The sequence below is a fragment of the Lichenostomus cassidix genome, chromosome 2, assembly GCF_008360975.1.
Source record: "Lichenostomus cassidix isolate B80296 chromosome 2, HeHo_3.0, whole genome shotgun sequence".
In the NCBI taxonomy this organism is placed as follows: Eukaryota; Metazoa; Chordata; class Aves; order Passeriformes; family Meliphagidae; genus Lichenostomus; species Lichenostomus cassidix.
In genome coordinates, this window is record NC_139482.1 from 127697097 (window position 1) to 127717440 (window position 20344).

The following is a 20344-nucleotide window of genomic DNA, read 5'->3' on the forward strand; positions in this document are numbered from 1 at the left end:
CTCCTCCACAACCTCTGCTAGAAAGAAATTCAGTTTACTCCAGGAGCAACAACGCTACTGATGTCTAGCTTTTTCCTACAGGTGAATATATTTGAAAATAACCATTAAGCCAGGTTTGCCATGTAAACGATTTGATCAGCAACCTTTCTTTGAAACAAGCATAAATATTATTAATTTTATAATAAAAAAGTCTTTTAAGACTGAAGTGATAGAGCTGCGTGGATCAACTGCAGAAAGAGATCTGATCTATTAGCATTGGGTAGGATGCCAAAGGAAGTTCTCTTCATTGTCTTTTAAGTATTCATAGGCCACATTTAGTTTTAATATGAGCTTAGGGGCTAGAACTGCTGAAAATAATCCAGATATTCTAAAACTGACATCAATGCTCACTTCTGAATATTGTGCTGTTTAGATTGCTTTAATGTCCTTTCAAATGTATATATAATTCAGTTGTGTTCAACATTAACAAGAGAACCAAAATGGAAAAAAAATGTTTTATTAATAAAATAGACACTGAGCAACTCATACAAAGGCAGATGGTCCAAAATCCAAAAGGTGTATTTCAATCTCAGATATAATTAAGGGCAAAATAAGCCACATGACCCATTAGGAATTATTGTACTGATAAAAAAGAAAGTGTATTTACTGCAATATTTACCATGTATTTATACATACACTGAACAGAAGTCTACCCAGTCTAAGCAAAAAGAAATTTTCCTGTTACATGAGAATATCCTTCTGGTACCTGAAGGGACCCTACCAGAAAGATGGATTTTTTACAAGAGCATGTAGTGACAGCACAAGAGGGAATTGATTCATACTAAAAGAGAGTAGGTTTAAGTTAGACATTTAGAAAAAATTCTTTATTCTGAGGGTGGTGAGGCACTGGCACAGGTTGCCCAGAGACACTGTGGATCCCCCATCCCTGGTGGTGTTCAAGGCCAGGCTGGACAGGGATTTGAGCAGCCTGGTCTAGTAGAAGTTGTCTCCGCCCATAGCAGGTGTTTTGGAACTAGATGATCTTTCAGGTCCCTTCTAACCCAAACCATTAAATGATTTCTTGATTCTATGATCTTTCATGCAAATGAAAAGGCCTAATCCAAACAAAGCCAAAAGACAAACTGCAAACTGTGGGCTATATGCATTCATAAGCCACACATCAGGAAAGCTGATAGAATCACCTATATATGCACTTCAGATTTGGTCTGATTCATAACTATGGGAAATGGAATATTCCTGTACTAGGAACTTCATACATTTGTCAGTAAGAATTGCTTTCTTTTTAGTGCAACCAATTGAGAGAGCAGGTTATGAGATGAGCTGCATGAAGAGAGTAACTACACATCTTTCCCAGACCACACATGACCCACAGAGCCATCTGCTGACATTAAGAAAGCAATCCTTCCAGCACGCTATAGAACATGAAAATTGCTAATGCAAAGTAACAGAAGAGGTCTGTAGATTCTGAGACATGTGGTTAGGTGCTGGTGAAGTGAAAGGCATGTCACATCCAAGGAGACAGCCTGTGATATGCTCTTCCCTCCACTGAAAGTTGGGCCATGTGTCAGATAATGCTTCACCATAAATTCAACATGTGAGGTGTTTGGTCATGTGTGCGAGTAGTAGCGGGTTAGAAGTCATATGAATGCATAAATATTAGGATTTTGTGTCTGTAACAGTCATAATTAGAAAATGAGATATATTTGCACATATATGTTTCTCTTTCATCTATTTTTGGAAGACTGTTGTACTGTGACTTTCTAGAGTTGTTTTGCACTGCATAAAGTGAATGAGGACTGTGACACATATGAAGTTGGTCCTTAGAGACTCATAATGTATATGATCATAGTTACTGCATGTTTTAAAAATTAACTGTATTGATCTGAGTTTCTTAAGTGGTGATAATGGGACTGCGTCAATTTAAAAGAAATATATTTTCCATTATAATATTTGCTGTGATTTGTATCCCCTTTGTCTTTAAAATTACTGCAAGAAATCTTAGGCACCTCAGGAACAAGACAGTAAATACCTTAGCTACAATTAAACCTAAAATTTAGCTCTGAAACTGCTATCAAAGGCAAAGTCAAGCTAGTTCACTAACTTCAGAATTACAAAAACTTTCCTGGAAGTCAGTCTGCCTAAACTTTGTTGCCACATTCAACACCAATGGCTCTATGCTTTCCTTGATACAGAACTGAATTGGAACTGAATCTCAGTCAGAGAAAGACTGACCACATTTTTAAGAGGATCAAAACTGAGTCTTTACATCCACAAGCTCAGTTACATGTCAAACTCAAAGCAGAACAGGATAAAGCCAGAGTTTTAAAGCTCCCTGCAGCTGCTCTGACACATCAAATTCTTCAAGTGGTTTGTGGCTATCAAAAGTAACAAAAATGCTATCTACAATGCCTAATTTGAAAGGTAGATTGCAAGAACTGAAGGTTGTAATGGAGCCAAGACTTACCAATTATTAGTACACCAGAAAAAAGAGTGTCTTCTTATTACTTACAAGCTCTCACATTAGTTTGATGATCAAAATGATTGTATAGCTGGAAAGGAATGTTTTTATAGAACATGCCCCTAACAGGTAGAGCAAGTTGATACCAAAACCATCAGGAAGAGCATAATTAAAATACAATTTTGACTTTATATTAATAGTAGACCAATACACTAATTAAAACCAACATCGACTAAACTTTCTATTTACACTAGTTCAGACAGCACAGGAGGCAAAGAACTGTGTTTCAGAAGCATATGTGAATGTTAGAGCTTCTGTCATCCAGGTGCCATTTCTAACAGAACACATGTGTGCTGAACAGTTGGCAAAAGAATGAAAAAGATTACTGCAGATATATGGGCACACAGAATCTGGAATGACAGAAAATTAAGTCCATATAGGAGGTGACAGACTGCTTGTAAAAAGATATTTTTTTCCTACAATTTCTTCCTTCTTCATATGTATGCATGTGCACACATGCACCAGAAAGATTAAAAGGGAGAGAAAGGATGAGGGGTTTTTGATATATGTTAAACACAAATGAAGAAAAGACTTTAAATTTGGTATTTCTGCTTTCTTTTGGGAAAGGAAAAGGAAACTAATTTGGTTATTAGGATGCTTTGATTCCTAAATTTGGTCAAGGCAGACATTCCTCCTGTGAAGTCAGCATCAATACCCATGATAATAATAGCACCTGTCTTTTGACATCAAAGTTCTCTGCCTGAGAAAAAAATAATGTAAACAATAAACTTCATGTATTGTACTGTTGCTTCTGGCTTTGGTGTTAAACAAATACACTGAGCCAGGCATAAGTGTTCTTATTTTGGAGATTGGGAATATGACTGACATATTGAAAAACTTTCTTATGAATTTGGACTGCAAGAAATGGCAGTGGTTACTGTCTTACAGTGAAGGGACTGTGTGTTCCTATGTAGTCTTGTTGAAGTTGAAGAAATCTTGATGATAGATTCATTGCATCTGCTAGTTTTCATCTGGATCCAGATCAAGGTCAACTTCATTGGAAACATTAAGATAAAAAAAAGCATAGAAAGCCAACAAAAATAGCAGTATAGCTGCAAGGACAAGGGCAACTTCCTGTAGAAATAAAAGAAAGCAAAAACAAAACCTGTTAGAAATAATACCATATTTTCAGATTAATCAGGAATAAATATTTCCCTTCTATAATGCACATCAAAATAACACCAGACATATATAATTGTGTAAGGCATTGATGCTTTAATGATTTCTCTATTGTGGTTACCATTTCAAATGTTGTAGAACCCATTCACTTAATAAAGATTTTGGTGAGTCTGATATACCATCAGAAAGAGGATATTTGGCTTAAATATCTTTAGTCTGACTTAGAAATAGGAGCTTTTTATCTTTTTATTATCCCATTCCTTCCTTTTTAAAAGAAAAGACAGAATTCACAAACCACAGTTTTGAACACAAATTTAAGTTATGAATTTACACTGTGAATTTTGATGTTTTCTAGCAATATGTTACTGCTTTTTGCCAACAAATTTGTAATTTTTTAATGAAGCAAACACAGTATGGTAGAAGTCAATGAAAATTGCTACCTCTACCTCCCAACCTCCTGGCATGCAGTACAATATGGAACTACAAAATCCTTCAGAATTGGATGAAACTTTTCTTTCTTCCGCTCTGCAATAAGGCGAAAAGCACAACAATTTGTACTTGCACTTGCCTCTCTTCCCACAAAATATTGCAACTTGCTGTATCTTCCTTAATTAACATAAAAGAGACTTCCAAAGTATACATGATTTATATCAGCTTTCAGGAGCAGAAAAATGTTTTTGTACTACACATTATACTCATTACTTGATGGCCTGTCATCTTAAGGCTGAACTCTGTTAACATATAATAAATTATTATATGATCATCCTCTTTATAACACTATTTCTTTCAAAGTCACAGTATTTCACATTTTTAAGTTTTTATTTTTCTGTGAGGCACAGCACACTTCTATAGTATTGAGTCTCATTTCGCTAGACAATGAAAGATGAAAGATAAATTTGGAGAACAATCCTTATGGCCCTTCAGCTCACAGAAAGTGCGATTCTACAGTTAACAACATCTACTGCTTCACTCCTTATCATCATGATGTATTTTTAAAACTGTGTACTAGAGATGCTCCAAAGGAACAGGTTACTTTGTACCTCCAAACCCCACCTTCCCTCTAAAGAAACAAACAAAACTTCCCCTCCAATTCTCAGCTTCATGTTATGCTACAAAACAACTACATCAGAACCATCCCGATGTGCATTTAAAAGGAAAGAAGAAAAAAAGTTCAGTGATTTTGTAACAATTGATCTGAATTGGTACAGAAGATGTCATATCAAACCTACTCTGTCAATGGGACTGATAGGAGATGCCTATAGTGCACTGAGACAATAAGACATACTTTACTGTCCAAGGACAGAATCTGGCCCTCTTTGGTGCAAGATTCACTGTGTCCTCTAAGAGAGGCCAGGTGAATTCTTCCCGAAAAAGACCATATTCCCCTTAGACTAGAAGGGAGTGCAGATGGTGTCTCTGGTGTGCACTGTAGGATTAATCCTACCCAGTATCTCTAGGCTGGTGGTGGCTTTGTGACTAGCACTGTGTGTCCACTGACACGAAGCAGTTAAAATTGTGCATTTCATTTTTTAAAGGCTGGCCCATAATCTGGCATTCTTCTATAGAACAGCATTTCATTTGCATTTACATGAATGCATTATATAGTTTATCAGAATGTTGGATCAATAATTCAACATATGCCATCTAATAAATTTTGAAATACTTCTGCCTAGTTGGCGTACGTTCTATAAGAACATATTCTTTATTCTATAGAAACCTTTGCTTTATATTTTATATGGATGATTAATTGAGATGTACTTTAAATTTGTTTTACCACATTAAAATTGCTCCTGCAAATTTGCTGAGGCTGTTGGCTAGAGATTTCATTAGAATTGTATCATTCTTTGAACTTCATCCTCCTGATTTCATATGATTTGATTTAAAAAAAAAAACAAACACTACATCTAATTCACTAATATATTAAAGGAAAGTGATTTTTGCTTTGTTGCAGTTGCAACACGTCAGTATCTCACAAAAGGGCATGGCAGCATCAGACAGGTTTCATTTATTTCCTTGTATCCACAGCTGTGCTCCCAGCCCCATCTGGCCACACAGCTACTAATCTTAAGAGGATGTAATAAACAAGTGACATACAACTGCAGGCTCCATCTGCTCAGGAGAGTGGACAACAAAACCGTACAATGCAGGCACCGTTCACACTTGACACAGAGAGCAAATTCATTCCAGTATTAAAAAGTTTTTTCCCTTGTTTTGATGCCACACTTCCCACGCTTTCTGCTTTACAGTAGGTTTACCTTTCCTCTCCTCCCCCATCTCCCTTATTTAATGCTATGGTAGCAACAGCAAACTTTTAAGGAACCTTTGCATTAAAGATTTTTTCTAAGGAAGTGGAATTGGGAAAACCTTGAGTTTTATTCTCAGGCTGCCCAGTAACTGCTTGACAGAAGCCGCTCTTTAATTCCTCTGCCTGAGTTTCACAATGAATAACACTGTGATAACAATACTACTTTCCTTGCATAGCCATTAGGAACTGGGTGGCTGGATCAGTATTTATTATTCCTGGGAATAAAAAGTCTTACTGAAACTCCAGGTTTGAGAATTATGCAAGAACTTTGAGTTATTGAAAAAGGAAGACTAACAAAAATCTAAAATAAGTGGCCTAACAAAGGACATCTGTCTCTCAGCTAGAAATATGTAGTCTCTTAAGAATTGCATCCAGTTTATGAACTTTAATAAACATAAATTTTGCAAGGTAAACAGCAAATGAGATGCTACACCACTATAATGTATTTGCAACAACAGTATATATTGTCATTTTAATTTGTTTTATACTTTTCAAGCTTTGCTATTTGTATTTTAAGTCATGCATAGAAATGAAATGTTAAAATACTCCCTGCTTGGCATATATAGCTCCCTTTCTCTTGCATTTTATGGATCATCCCCATCATCCTCTGCAAAATCCATTTACTCAGAGGATGTCACCATGAATAATTAAAGAATATAGAAAAAGTCCTATAGAAATAAACTTAAAGTGATCAGAGGGTTTTTTCTCCTTTTTTTTTTTCTTTTGTATCATGGTAGAGAACACCAGGAAACAACATCCCTGCTCTCAAATCCCAAAGGACAATCAAAGAAGCCTTTAAAAAGAAACAGAATTTTCTATTTTATTCTCTTACATTTAGAATAATGTATGTAGAACCCTACTGATTTCGGTTTGGTTAAGTTGTTCAGAAACTTTTCCTAAAGGAAACGCGTATCATTACAGCACAATGTAGATTTAATTCTCCTATCATTTTTTGTCTGTTTTATATCCCTCATGCCAAAATACTTGGATTATGTCCTCAAATTCACCCCAATGGAACAAGTGGCAGAGCTGGGAACTAAACAAGATTAATCAGGAGATGGAATGAGGAAAAAATGTTGGCAATGATAACACAAATCTGGATATTGCATATGGCAGCATCATATCGTACACATATAGGAAATACCATACTTGCAAGAAATTTCAGGGGGTTTTTACATATTTTTGTACCTGAAACTTGCTTAAAAACTAAGTGAAAGAGTACCACAAATTGCTCTCTTTGCTCCCTAGCTCTTTCTGAAAAGATGAAAAGAAAATCATACTGTTCAAGGATATCTGTAAAAAGAAAACAAATATATACATGAACTTGACAATCTTTTTATCTCCTATAGTTTGCAACTGAAGACTTTAGCTGGACATTCACTATGACCATTTTTTAGTGTTTCAACAAAATCATATTTTAAACTGAATGTTTACTTCCTTAATGCAGGACATTCTACAGCCAACAGAAGGCAGTAAATTATGAACTTTTATACGCACTTTTTATGCTCTAATTTTTTATTGCAAAAATTTCAGATGGAAGAAAGATCATTGTTGGCTCTAATAATGAAAACAAGGTACTATTACTGAGTCATCAAAGAGACCTGGCTACATGCCTACAAAGCAACAGGATTCATTTTAATACAGCTAAATGCAAAATAACATATGCAGGTATCAAAGATGCAGACAGTACTTACAAAGTGGAGTACTCAGTCTTGAAAAACTAGGACTCTAAGAAGGTCTTTAGATTTCTGGGATAACTATTCCCTCAGTGTGATTTCTGGATGTACAAAGGTGGAGGGATTTCCAGTAGGGAGATGACTGCTATTTATTTTACCATAGAGAATAATGAGAGGTAGTTTGGTTACAGCATATAATTACATACACCTGTATTTAAATAAGGCATTTCACAGTGTGGGGTCCATCCATCCTGTTTACAAGAGCCTTTCAAGGCCCAGCTGCACTTAGATAAGCTCAGCCTTGAACTAAGATGCCATTTTCTAGGAGCAAGAGTGACTGAGCACTCTTCAGGAAAATATGGGCTTCCATAGTTGTGAGCCTTTTATGATCTGATTTCTCTCAAAAAAGTACATTTTTATTTAGCAATTGGGAAGAATACTTCAGCTTGGGCTTGAGGGAAAAGGAGGTCTTGGCTGCCAGCCCTGGAGGTGCAAAATTCAGCCCTCCCAGCTGTTACTCTCCTTCAGGGCCCTAGGAAAACTCAGATTACTTCCATGATCAATGCTATATTCTGAACATCTGAAGCATCAGGTTATTAAAAGTAATAGCACCCAATGCTTAACTGCTCAGACTTCTCTATATAGCATCAGAAGTTTCCTGATGTTGAAATTTTCCTCCAAGTGTATTGATTTCATTCCTGAGATTTGAGGTTTTGCTGTTCTCGATTATTCTTTGAAGTGTTATAGACTGGTCCTAAGTAGAAACATAAGGAGGCTTGAGAAAGATGGGCTACTGCTCCAAGAAGGCAAAGAAACTCCTCCTAAGATCTTGCTTGGTGCATCTTGCTCACATGCTCAAATCACTATGATTATGATACTTATGTGTTCAGGTCAGGCAAGGGGCTGATTTTGTTCTCTTTGTATGTGTTGTTTCCCCTCCCTTTCATTTCAAGGTCAGGGATCAAAGCTGGACTACTGGGATCACTGGGAATATCACACTTTATTCACTGGTGGCACATTAAGATGCTCTCCACTTTGTGAAGCACGTAAATTGGTTTGAAGACCCCGTATTTTGGCCATTACAAAGTATTTGGACTTTGTAGAAAGTATTTGCATGAAATTTTATGATCTGTAACATATAGAAGTGCAGATCAAATGATCTAATAGTCTCTTGTGGCCCTAATTTCTGCAAAGCTATGAAACTGTATCTTGGCAAATGTAGTTCACTAATTTAGCAGATTATGAACAGCATGAAATCAAAGAATATTCTTTGCCAAAATACACTAGGAATGTCTTGTTATCTATTTGTATCTAACTTGTTCCAGATGAGATAAACTCTCCATAGTGAGGTAGCTAACTACATAACAGATTAAGCAGCTATGCAAAAGAATGACAGACAGTAAGCTCTTACTTTGTTTAGGAAACATTTTTTCCTTAGCTGGATCAATGTTCTGAATGTTGCTAATAATTCTCTACGGAGTGGTATTCTGCAGTCAATTATGTCTTTCCAAGTACTCTGCAAATACTACTGCTCAGATTTGTGCCTACCTTTCAAGGAGAGTGAAAACTTCATCACCTGCCCCACAGACCACTGATTTGCTCTTGCAGCCTGAAAAAGAATCTCTGCCCAAGAACTCCCCTTACTTTCAGCCTCCTCGTACCAAATTCCAGCTGAGGACCGAGCTTCCACACTTCTCAAACCCTTTTCTGCTTGTCACCTTCCTGCTGACACCTCTTCCTCATCCATTGAGAGCACAGTTAGCACCAATGGTGCAAAGGCTTTCTTGCTCTACTTGGTAAGGATGAGGAGCTGCACTTCCACTAGCATGGGTCTCATGTTGGGAGACAACGAAATGACACACAGAAAGTTCAGAGGCTCGCTTTTCGGTACTGCTACAAAGAATTTTGTCATCCAAACACCAGGAGACATATAGCATACTGCTTTCTCTTGGAGTTGTTTCTCAAGATAGGGGTCCTGCTTTTCCAAGAGACAATGTATTTTGGCACTTTCTACATTAGTGTCACATATACTAACAGAGCCAGTACAATAGCTCTGCTACAATATTTAATCTTTAAACTTGTTTAAAGAGCAAATATTACACACCAAGTACTAGCATGGTCACCCTGCTTGAACTAACTTTTGATAGTTATTAGTGCTCAGCTGCTCCTCTGCCATTATCAACACAGATAAAAATCCCTCATTGGGGAAATTAAAAAGTACTAAATGCCAGTGACTGAAAGAAACTTTGTTACTTTAAACCTTACATTAAAATGACACGGCAATCAAAGTTTGACAAGACAAGCTAATTAGCATGCCGGTGATGAAATGTGAACAATCTCCAGGGAATTGGTTCTGAAACGTTTTATGTCATTTATGAGGCCTTTTTTTTAAGCTAATGTTGTCAGTTCCAGTGGTGAAATACACAACAGTTGAATTTCATTATCCTCATAGAAATTAAGGACTAAAATCCCTTCACTATTTTCTAGTCCCCTTTTTTCCACCCCAAATACTACATCAGGTCTTAGTTTACAGCCAGGCATATAAGTTCTTCAGAACACTTGTGCAAAACAGCTCTAGAGTTATCAATGACAATAAAAAGCCTATTGTTTTAAGTGGCTGTATGGTGCTTATTGTGTTAGGTATTTCACAGGACTACAAAAATATTCCCCTTTCCCAGAGAGTTCACACTTTTACATTTATCCTTCCACTACAATATTTTTATTAATTTCAACTTAGCTTTTTACAATAAAAGGTTAATTTATTTTTAAATGCTGCATACTGCATCATGTACTCAATAGATACCTATATAAACAAATGAAATACATTCCAAATACATGTATGTGTCTGGTTTCTTCTCAAAGATTTACAAGAACTTTGGACATTTCTTTTAAAAGTGCCTACTTATTATATTACATTGTAGTTATATCACTTTTTTTTCTCTCAACATAGACTGAAGTTGATCAACTGCAACAGCACAGAATTAGGGCCTACATAATAAAAAAAGACTAAAATCCCAGTCTCTGGAAGGTGAATCATGCTGCTTACTACCATCACTCCTCACAGGCAAAAGGAGGAGATATTAGAGACAGAGGGGAGTGGAAACGGGTTTCTGCTCGGGGTGGCAGGCAAATCCCCTCCTGACCTACCTCACCTCTCCAGGTTCCCTTAAACAACAGGTATGAGGCCCTGGAATCTGAGGACCAGGGAAATGAGAATGTGGAGGAAGGTCCAACCAGGTTGGAGAGCTTGCCTAGGACAGGGCAACCTACCCTTCACATCAAAACCTATTCAATTAAGAAAAAAAGAAGGGTAGTAGTCATTGGTGACTACCTTTTGAGAGGAATGGAGGGCCCAATACGCCAACTGGACCTAGCCCATAGGGAGGTGTGTTGCCTCCCTGGGGCCCACATAAGGGAAATCACGAAGAAACTTCCCAGCTTGGCATAACCCACTGACTATTGCCCACTGGTTTTCCAGGTAGGCACAGACAAGGGCTCAGCAAGACTGTGGCTGATCAAGAGGGACCTCAGGGCCTTGGAACAACTGGTCAAGGCATCTGGAGCACAAATTGTGTTCCCTTCTGTCCTGACACTTGCTGTATACCAAACAGGAGCTGTCAAGAAATTTTTATTTCAAAAACTATCCAGAAGACAACAGAGGAGTATTTAAGGTAAGTGTGGAGGCTGAATGTAAAAAGATGGCACTTGGACAGCTGGAGGATTTTAATACTGGACTGAGCAAAACAAGCCCTGCTTAGAGAAGGGTATAAGTTATGGGGCTTCACAACCAAGCAAACCTCTCCAGGGGCAGGGAAGGAGATTTCCCCGCAGACACTTCAGGAGCATCTCTTGCCCTGAAGTCAAGCTCTGCTGCTGGAGGGACTGAGCAGGGTGAAGAGCTGTCACTGTGAGATGGGAAGAGGTGCACCTTTACCCCAAGACATTAACTATGCCCCACTTCTGTGCTGAGCACTCCAGGGTCTGTCAGCAGAAGTGCAGAGTTTATTCTACAGATATTGCCCATGTTCTCTGCTAGAAGTATTGTAACTGAGTAAGCCTGAGACTGTTGGTGTTAAGCAGGCTCAGTGAAAAGCATGCAATTAAAGGCCCTGCTTTCCTTCCCCTACAAACAAATCCCTGATGGGAAAGGTGCCCAACTTGCCTTCCTTTTTGCTTCAGCTCTGTCAGCTTTTCTCAGCAATTTGGAAGCAAAGCAAATTACTGTGATCTATTTGGGGATGATTCAGTTATATTTTGAGGTCCAGAAGCAGAAAAAAAAATTACATCCAGAACAAAATATTTTAAAGAAATTTTTTTTTTTTAAGGCAGAGGCATAATTGCAAACTTGAGACATCACACACTGCAAATAGCAGAACTCCAGAAACACAACCTCTCATGACCTGGAGAGCACATGTGCACCTTTATGGCAAAAGTCTTTTATTCACTCATACTCAATTCTTCATTGTATATATGACTATACATATGCTTTCCCACTCCCCCTTATTTTTAGAAAGAATTACTTAAGAAAATAAGGAAATAAAACAGGTTTTGAAGAACCAAATTTCATATTCTTCTCACACATGAAATACATGCAACAAACTTGTACATTTTAAAAGAATTAGGCTGTACACTAAGTCTCCAAGTAGAACATCACTTTTAAAAGGTCATGTCATTGCAAGTAAAATGAAAAGAAAAAGTAAAATTTATTAAGAAAGGAAGGAAAAGGAACTCAAAAGGTTAATAATCTATCCTTTAAACAAAAAAGGCAATCTACTTTTTCTCATTAAAACCTGACACACAGCACTAACTGAGGAGATTATGTTGTGAAAACATACTGCATCACACGGTAATGCTTGATCGAGATCAGCAATCAGGAGCAAAAAGAAAGCACTGTTTCGTGATTATAATAGCAAATTCTGGAAGACAACCAAATACATCATCTGGCAGCCTAACAGCTGTTACAGCTTGGTAGTAATACCTTGGCATTTGCTATAAGCTATAACTTGAAAAAATTGATTTCTCATCTGCCAGAAACAAGAAAATGTTCTCCTTTTAACATTTCTGAAGTTTATTTCACTAGAATACCCAGGTAATGGATCCACTTTCTTATTTTGCTCAGGTTTTATCCTTGCTGCTAAGTTGACGGTGGGACAGTTAGATTAAAAAAATAAGTTTGAGGGAAAAATACCAGAGGCAAGATAAATAATGTGTGTCCAGATAGATCCTGTTTTGATGACACATTGGGTAGCAGATACCAGAAAATATTTCTAATTGTCCTCCTTGATCATATTCAGAGCTGTGATGTAATTATTATATTTCATACCTGCCTGAAAAGGGGACATTTTCAAAATAAAGTTTAGTACCTTTCCATATGTTTTGCTGTTAGTTAAGCCTTCTTTTTCCAAGTCAGAGGCAATACACAAGGATGCAGACTGAGACAGTAATGCTGAGAATTAACAATACTTAATAAACCCAGTCTTTAAATTACTAATGGCTATAGGATCAGAAGAGGAATATGGGAGATGTTTATTGCAATTTGTCTAACTATATGAAATAGTTAAAGAAGTTGTTCTGTGTGCAGAGAGGTTCCCCAAAACTATCAATTTTCTAAGCACACAGTACTTGAAACCTTAAAGTAAGCATGCATTAGGATTAACAATGATTAAGTAAGCATTATAATTAACAAGGACACAGACTATGTAAGATCTTCCAGCATTTCAAATATTCAAGTTACTTTAGGGTTAAGTAAAAGCAATTCATCATAAATATTTTAGATTCTAGCATTCTACTTAGATTTTGAAGTGTCATAAACAATATCTCTCAGAAATCAATATTCACACAGTACATCTATAGGGAAAAGAAACAACATAAACACAAAGGTGGTTTGAGCTATCAAAGATATTTCTACCTTTACGCCTAGTGCAGTTTTCTTGGCCTCTGCTTTTAATCTTGTAGCTCTTAACATAGGCCTGGTTTTCTTATAATCTTGTTTCCCTAGAGTAAAAAAGCATATTTAATGAAAACAATGCAAAAAGAATATAAAGAATGTGAGCATTTATTTCAGTCAAAAGGTCAGATTTAACATATTAAAAAAATCCCACAGTCCAACATTTTAAACAAGAGCTACTCTATAACACAGGGATCTGTGGAACAATCATCCTTAACATAGACAGTGATAGCAACAAGAGCCAACAAATCACTGTCGAACCTATTACTCCAGAGTGACATCAAAATGCATGTATGGATAAATATCCTCTACTATAATGTTTAATAAATTGTTTAATAAGTTTAATAAGAATCAGACAGCAAATAAGCAGATTAAAGGTGGATGATGTTTTTCCCTCTCATTGAAATCAAAACAAAAATTTTCATCAGAATTTTTCTTGGTTAGTCATCTCTAATGCATATAGAAATGCAAATGTAAATGTGCAGAATTCTGAACTGGAACATTATTTGCAGGTATCACAATTCACAAATATGGAGATCAGTCCAAGTAAATGCTAATAAAACCATTGCTTGACACCATTTGCTTGTAAAAACATGTCACACAAAATCTTCTAGATGAACTTTTTACAAATTACAGGGACTATCTCTTGCAGCCACAAAGACTGCAGGGCTTGATTACTGTGAGTCCATATGAACTGAGTTCAGAGGAGGACATGTAAGTATTTAGAAATGGTAGAAATAGTATAAATCATTTATCTCAACTTAATAACAAAGCATAAAACACTTGATACCTCTCAGAGATATTTCTGCTGTCTGAAATGTCTGTGTTATACTATGCACTACTAACCATAGCTTCTTTAAGTTAACAGAAGTCAAAGTACAGATACAGTCACAAAAGGAGAAGGAAAAGAGGAATTTGTAAAGAAACTGCTCAGAGGGACATAGCCTCAGTATGCTCTGGCTTTTTTAAAAAGTCCTTTTCATTTTTTCACTCCTAATGCATACATGCCTTTTTTGTTCTTCCTGCCTAATTCCAAAGCTGAGCTACAATACTTAAAGCAGCGTCTTGCCTTTTTCAAATTACTAAGTTTACTCATTTGTACATCAGCTTTCATTACTGTTACAGTCAGATAATTTAACCTTCCCTCTGGTTTTGTATACAAAAATCCCATTTGCCCAAACAGATATGATTTTACATTCATAATCAATAATACAAACTTCCCATTTTATGGCTAGCTTCAAAGCTGGTATATTACAGTGTAATGATGAAATTCTGAAACACGAATTGGAAAAATCTTCTCCAGTGATATACTGGTTTCATGGAAACACTTTGACTTTGTCTGTTCTTTGTCTCAGCCTGCTCATACTCAATACAGAGATCGTCTGTGTAGCATACTGTGAATGCTGAACTTGCATTACAAATTTGCTTTCATTATATAATCTCTCCTCAGTCCTATGGATTATATACTGTGAAGGTCTCCATACTGTTCTTCGATCAGATAGTATTCATAAAATACTTGAAATAACTTAAAAATACTCAATGACAAATGGAAAAATAACTGAAATCATGTGTATTAGGAACAAAAGAAAAAGCAGCATATATCCAAGGAAACTTAAGAGGATAGAGTGAAGAAAGGATGACAGAAAGATGATCTATGTCAGATGCTCCAATATGTTCATCCAGTCAATACATCTTATTAGCAGGACAGGACCACTGCAGAATTGTTCTTCAGAAGTCAGTAATACCTGATAATAGGATGCATGAGAAGTACGGTAAATTTTTGAACAATTATGGAAAAAATTCAGAAACCATAAAAATGGCTAAGTCATGAGATGAAGCCAGTCACAGAGAAAGAATGTGTTTCTTCTCCCTGAAGTCCCACAGTCATACTTTTGCCATTAAACAGTTAAACGTTTTTTTTCAGAATTTCCATTACAAATGGCAGGAGTTTATTACTCATAAAAATACACTCCAGGCTGAAATTTGGCATAGATACACCCCAGCCTTGAATTTTTTTGTTTGTTAGTTGGGAGCCAACTTTCCTCAGTGATGCAGCTGTTCTTACTTACTTGTGAACAAACTATAGAAATTTATCAATCTGAAATGTTTTAAGCATGAAAAATGTCTTCGTTTAGAACTATGTAACTGACAAGGGCTAAGTTCAATCTCAGTTCTCATAATTCAGGTTTGCTGCTCTTCCATCAGGGGTAAATGAAACATGACAGCCAGAGATTTGCCTTCCAGTGATGCAACATCATTAGATAATGAAAACTAGAAAGCTTGGTAAGGTCCATTAGGAATGGGACACAAGCCAGCTAGTAAAACCTACCTCCCCTTCCTCCCATTGCCCATTCTCTCTCCTCTTCTCCACAGCTCAAGTGAGAAGGTGACACGAGCAGGGGTAAGTAGTGCATAGAAGACCCAGTCTGTGAAATACATCCATTGGCAGGACCATGTTTATTCACCCAAATGAGAAAGCTTATTGGTGCTCTTTCCCTTGGTTTCAGGCACCCTGCTACTCTTTATTCCAGTATCATGGCTACAGCTAAGACTGGATTCTACTTATCTAAAGAATACTTCCAGATTTATATTAAATCTGATATGAACAACTACCCCTCCTATAACAAACAGGCTATTTCAATGATGGCTCTAGAGCTGGTAGTTCTCCAAATCCATGCACCTGCCATTAATTTACTACTCTCCTTGCTAAATGTAATAGCCAAAAGAAAAAAAAATATGGTAGGGAAACAGGCTGAGTCCACCAAGTGCAAAAGTTTAAAAAGGACATCTGTGGACTTCTATGTAATGAAAACCAGATTTAGCAATTGTACTAAAAGACTCTTAAAACATGTGAACTTTCTGAGGCCTTGGGAAAGACATCTGCACTACAGGACTATAAAAAACAATGAAATGAAAAGCTCCTGCCATGTGAATACTGATCATTACCGCCTGGAAAACAAGCAGAAAAAAAAATAATACAGGCTTCCCACAGCCTCCCTTCTTTTGGGCTTGCAAATTCAACCAGTTGGGATAAGTATATTCACACTCTCAATGTCTTCTAGTTTTATCTCATCCTGCAAGCCTTCTTGTACATTTATCTGTCAGAGTCATCAGCTTAAGCTATTTCGTCCTCTCAGGAAGTGATCATCAAAGCCAGCTGAGACAGACTCATCAGACAAAGCCCCATTTGTCTGCTTTACCAACGCCTATCTGAGACACCAAGTTTTTCTGAGGGAATATATGAAGGCAAGAAGAAGCCAAAAAGATAGAACTGGAAAATTTCCAGACCAAATCTTACTTTTCATATTACTTAAACAAAATCCTTTCCTTTTGACTACTCACTATTGTTATCAATTTGTCATTTCTTCTCCCAGACTCTAAACTCCAGTGCCAGCTTTCCTTAACATTTTTCACAACTACCCCACTTTATTAATTTTTAAATAAATGTACCACTTCTTTCTTTTTTCAGATCCATCACTTCCTTTCTGTTTTTAAAGCCAAAGAAGTATTCCATGATAAGGAAACTTTTCTTACTGACTACCATTCTCTGCTTTTCCTGCTTTCTGACAGTCCCTCCAAAGATCATCCACCTTCCCATTCAGTGCTTGCAGTAGCCTTCACCTTTTGGAAACACTACAGAGCTTGCCTTGCACCTTGTTCCTTCAACCTACCCTGCTTGCACAGTTTTTTCCACTCCTTTGGTGGCAAAGTAACCTGAGTAGCACCTGAACTGAGCCACGCCCTGTTTACAGATCCTGCTTGGAAAACTTTCCCCAGGCAGAAATGAAGACTATTCTACTAGCTGTAAGATTAGAAAAGGGTGAAAATAAGGGTGAAATACAGGGAGCTTTTTAGCTACTAAAACAGCTATATTGTGAAAAATTACAAAGGGTGCCTCCTTCCGAATGGGTATTAGGGATTCATACAATATAAAACATGAGTTTGTTTCTCTTCATGTAACTAGGAATAAAAATCCATGGATGTTGCAAGAATTTTTTTTTAATTTAAATCTGCTTACATGGGAAATTCAGATCCCATACATCTTCTATTCAGTAATTTTAATAACATATTAGAGATGGCCTGATCTTGTATTCGATATTCTTTTTAACTAAACCTCCAATGACATGATGACGAATGCAAAACTTAACCTAAATAATATGTATGAGCTAGACAAGTTCATTAAGTTCTGGGTGAATTTTTTTTTAGTCTACAGAAATACTGTGACATTGCCAGGTAGTACGCACAACACTGTCCTTCTGCACACATACCAAACTCCTTTATACATGTAACTGAGAATGCAGCATGTTGAGCACTGTATTTAAGAAAACTGACTACATTTAAGATTGTTTTTAAAGATGCTGCTGTTTAAGACATAACCCAAAAAAAACTACAGAATAACTTCATGAGAAAGGAGAAAGAAAAAATTGTATTTTCAACCCTTCCAGATATTTACTCTTTCATTCTAACAATAACTCATTACTGGAATTGAATAAGAGACTAAAGACTGCCGCTCTGCTTTTCAATTCACCAGGCTTAAGCAGAAACAGGACTGCATCTTTGGCCTTTGTTGATGCTGCTGTCCAAGCTTATTATCATATGAATATCTAGTTATTGTTTTATAAATGTTCACATTTCAGGAGCTCCCTGCTTTCTTTTCTCTCAGCAGACTTTACAATATCCACCTTCATTATCATCATGTGGCAGCATTGCTCTTCGCCTGCATTTGCTACTTTAAAAATTAATGCACTGCTATTTTCTGAACACTGTACTGCGTAAGCTGCTTATGAGTACATTATGCTATCAAGCAAGCACATGCAGAAAAGCTTCCTAAACTGTTATTCTTTCAACGAAAATACAGCTGGTTCTGCTTCAAAGGCACTTCTTTTCACCTGCAAATGGACTTGCTTCTACACTTATTCCTCAATTCATTGTCTTTTATTTGTGTCTGCAAATCTTTAATTGCCTTTAATTAGACAGAAGTAAATTCAGTTCTTTAATCTTGCAAATACATTCAATCATAATTCTGTCTGGGATGAATACCAAGTTCTATTCACTGACTGATCTTTATAACAAAGGTATATAAATTTATTGTCCGTTTATATAGACCACACCAATTAAGCCACAATGGAAAACCAAATAGATAAGAGTCAAAATATTTGAAATGAGAAATGTGCAATCTAAACTTAATTACTCAGACAAATAATTTGAAGATGAGTTATTTACAGCACGCCAAAAAACCTAACAGATAGTAAAATTTTTTAATCAACACTACAGATTTAAAATTCCTTTCAATACTTTCACTATAATTTGTAACAACCAACAAACTGCTGTCCTGAATCTTTCTGTGCTGGTATTATAGTAATACTCAAAACATTAGTAAGATATTTTCCATACATTAGCAATCCATTTCATATGTTAATGTACTGTTTAAGGTGCAATAAAACTACAACTAGAGGGTAAATTTTAGTTACCAGTAGCAGTTTAACTTAAAGTACCTTACTGTAACTGATACTGAAAACCATACTAAAATGTATACATAGCTAATTAGAAACTAGAGACAGATTGTGGCAAGATTTACTGACAAACTTCAAGTGTGAGATCACACACCTAGTTAAGCTGAAATCAATTTGTTTATTATGATTATTGAAATGAATTAGTGAAGGTTCCAGGAATCCTTCACAAAATCCCACAGAACAAACACAGAACAAGAAAATGGGCCTCTGGTCTTTTCAGGGTTTCCACAGCCTGACTTCAAACACCCTGTCCTTTTCCTTGCAGTAACAGGGGTAAGAGAGAATTAGATATCACTGGCAGAGACAAATATCCAAAATGGAGGAAGGTTCATTCATGCCATCCTCCACAACCTCCTTATATGCAAGACATGGAAGGCCACACCCATTACACCTGATTTCAGTTTTAGGTGATTGCTCATTTAGGTCTCTCTTTACTTCCCATAGAGAGACTTCTCCAAAGAGTGAGTGACAGCAGCCTAGCATAGCCTAAAGTGCTCCCTGGCACTGCCTGTTTTACTGTCACCAACAACTCTAGATGTTCAGAACCCAAGTTAGGTGGGATGGCTTCAACTCTAAGGTTAAGCAGAATAAATATGAACCAAGAAAATAGCTCTAAGGGACAAGTGGGAAAGAAGAACCAGTTCCTATGTGACTTTACCTTGATTCAAGACATTTGCAGACATGGCCAAATTATTTTGAAGAAATTATCTTGAGTATTAATAGTAGTATAAAAAGAAGATCACAGAGCCATGAGAAAGGACGGTAAATTGCATTGAAAACCACAGCCTGAATTCTACCCCTGCTCAGCTCTGATGTGGTGGTTCCCAAGCCAGTTAGCTATGCCTGTGCTACAGAGCTGAAGCGCCACTGTGCTGAAGATGCACCATAGTTAGCACACTGCTTCTTCAGAACTGCTCCTGTGTAGCAGCTATGGTCCTGCTTTAAGCTACAGTCTCAGGGGACAGGTTAGGTTAGGTTAGAAGAGATTTCTGGGGGTCAGATAGCCCACTCCTCCGCTCAGAACAGAGCTGATTTTTAAACTGTATTCAAACTGAAAGTCAGCTCCAGTGACTCTGGGAGCTAGTCTAGCTGAGCTTATTCAGTTGAGTTTTGAGTATGTCCAAAGGTAGAGATTCCACAACCTCCCTATGAAACCCTTCCCAACATTTGACTATTCCTCTGGTAAAAATATTTTTCACCTACTGAGAATTTTCATGTTCTAATTTGCCTTTTGTCCTACCATTGTGCACCTTTGAGAAAAGGTGC

The 20344-nt window shown here is 36.9% G+C and overlaps 1 protein-coding gene across 12 annotated transcripts in view; it reads right to left on the bottom strand.

Annotated features, from left to right (window-relative positions):
• Nucleotides 1-484: 484 nt before the first annotated feature.
• TRIQK (triple QxxK/R motif containing) overlaps nucleotides 485-20344 on the bottom strand; it is a 61103-nt gene continuing 41243 nt past the window's right edge. For all 12 annotated transcript variants that reach the window (XM_085053199.1, XM_085053197.1, XM_085053196.1 and 9 more), the window contains 2 exons: nucleotides 13527-13612; nucleotides 485-3592 (listed from right to left, as the gene is read on the bottom strand). In XM_085053199.1, the coding sequence (XP_084909325.1) occupies nucleotides 3479-3592; nucleotides 13527-13612 (200 nt within the window). In that variant the 3' untranslated portion in view covers nucleotides 485-3478. The remainder of the gene's footprint in view (nucleotides 3593-13526; nucleotides 13613-20344) is intronic.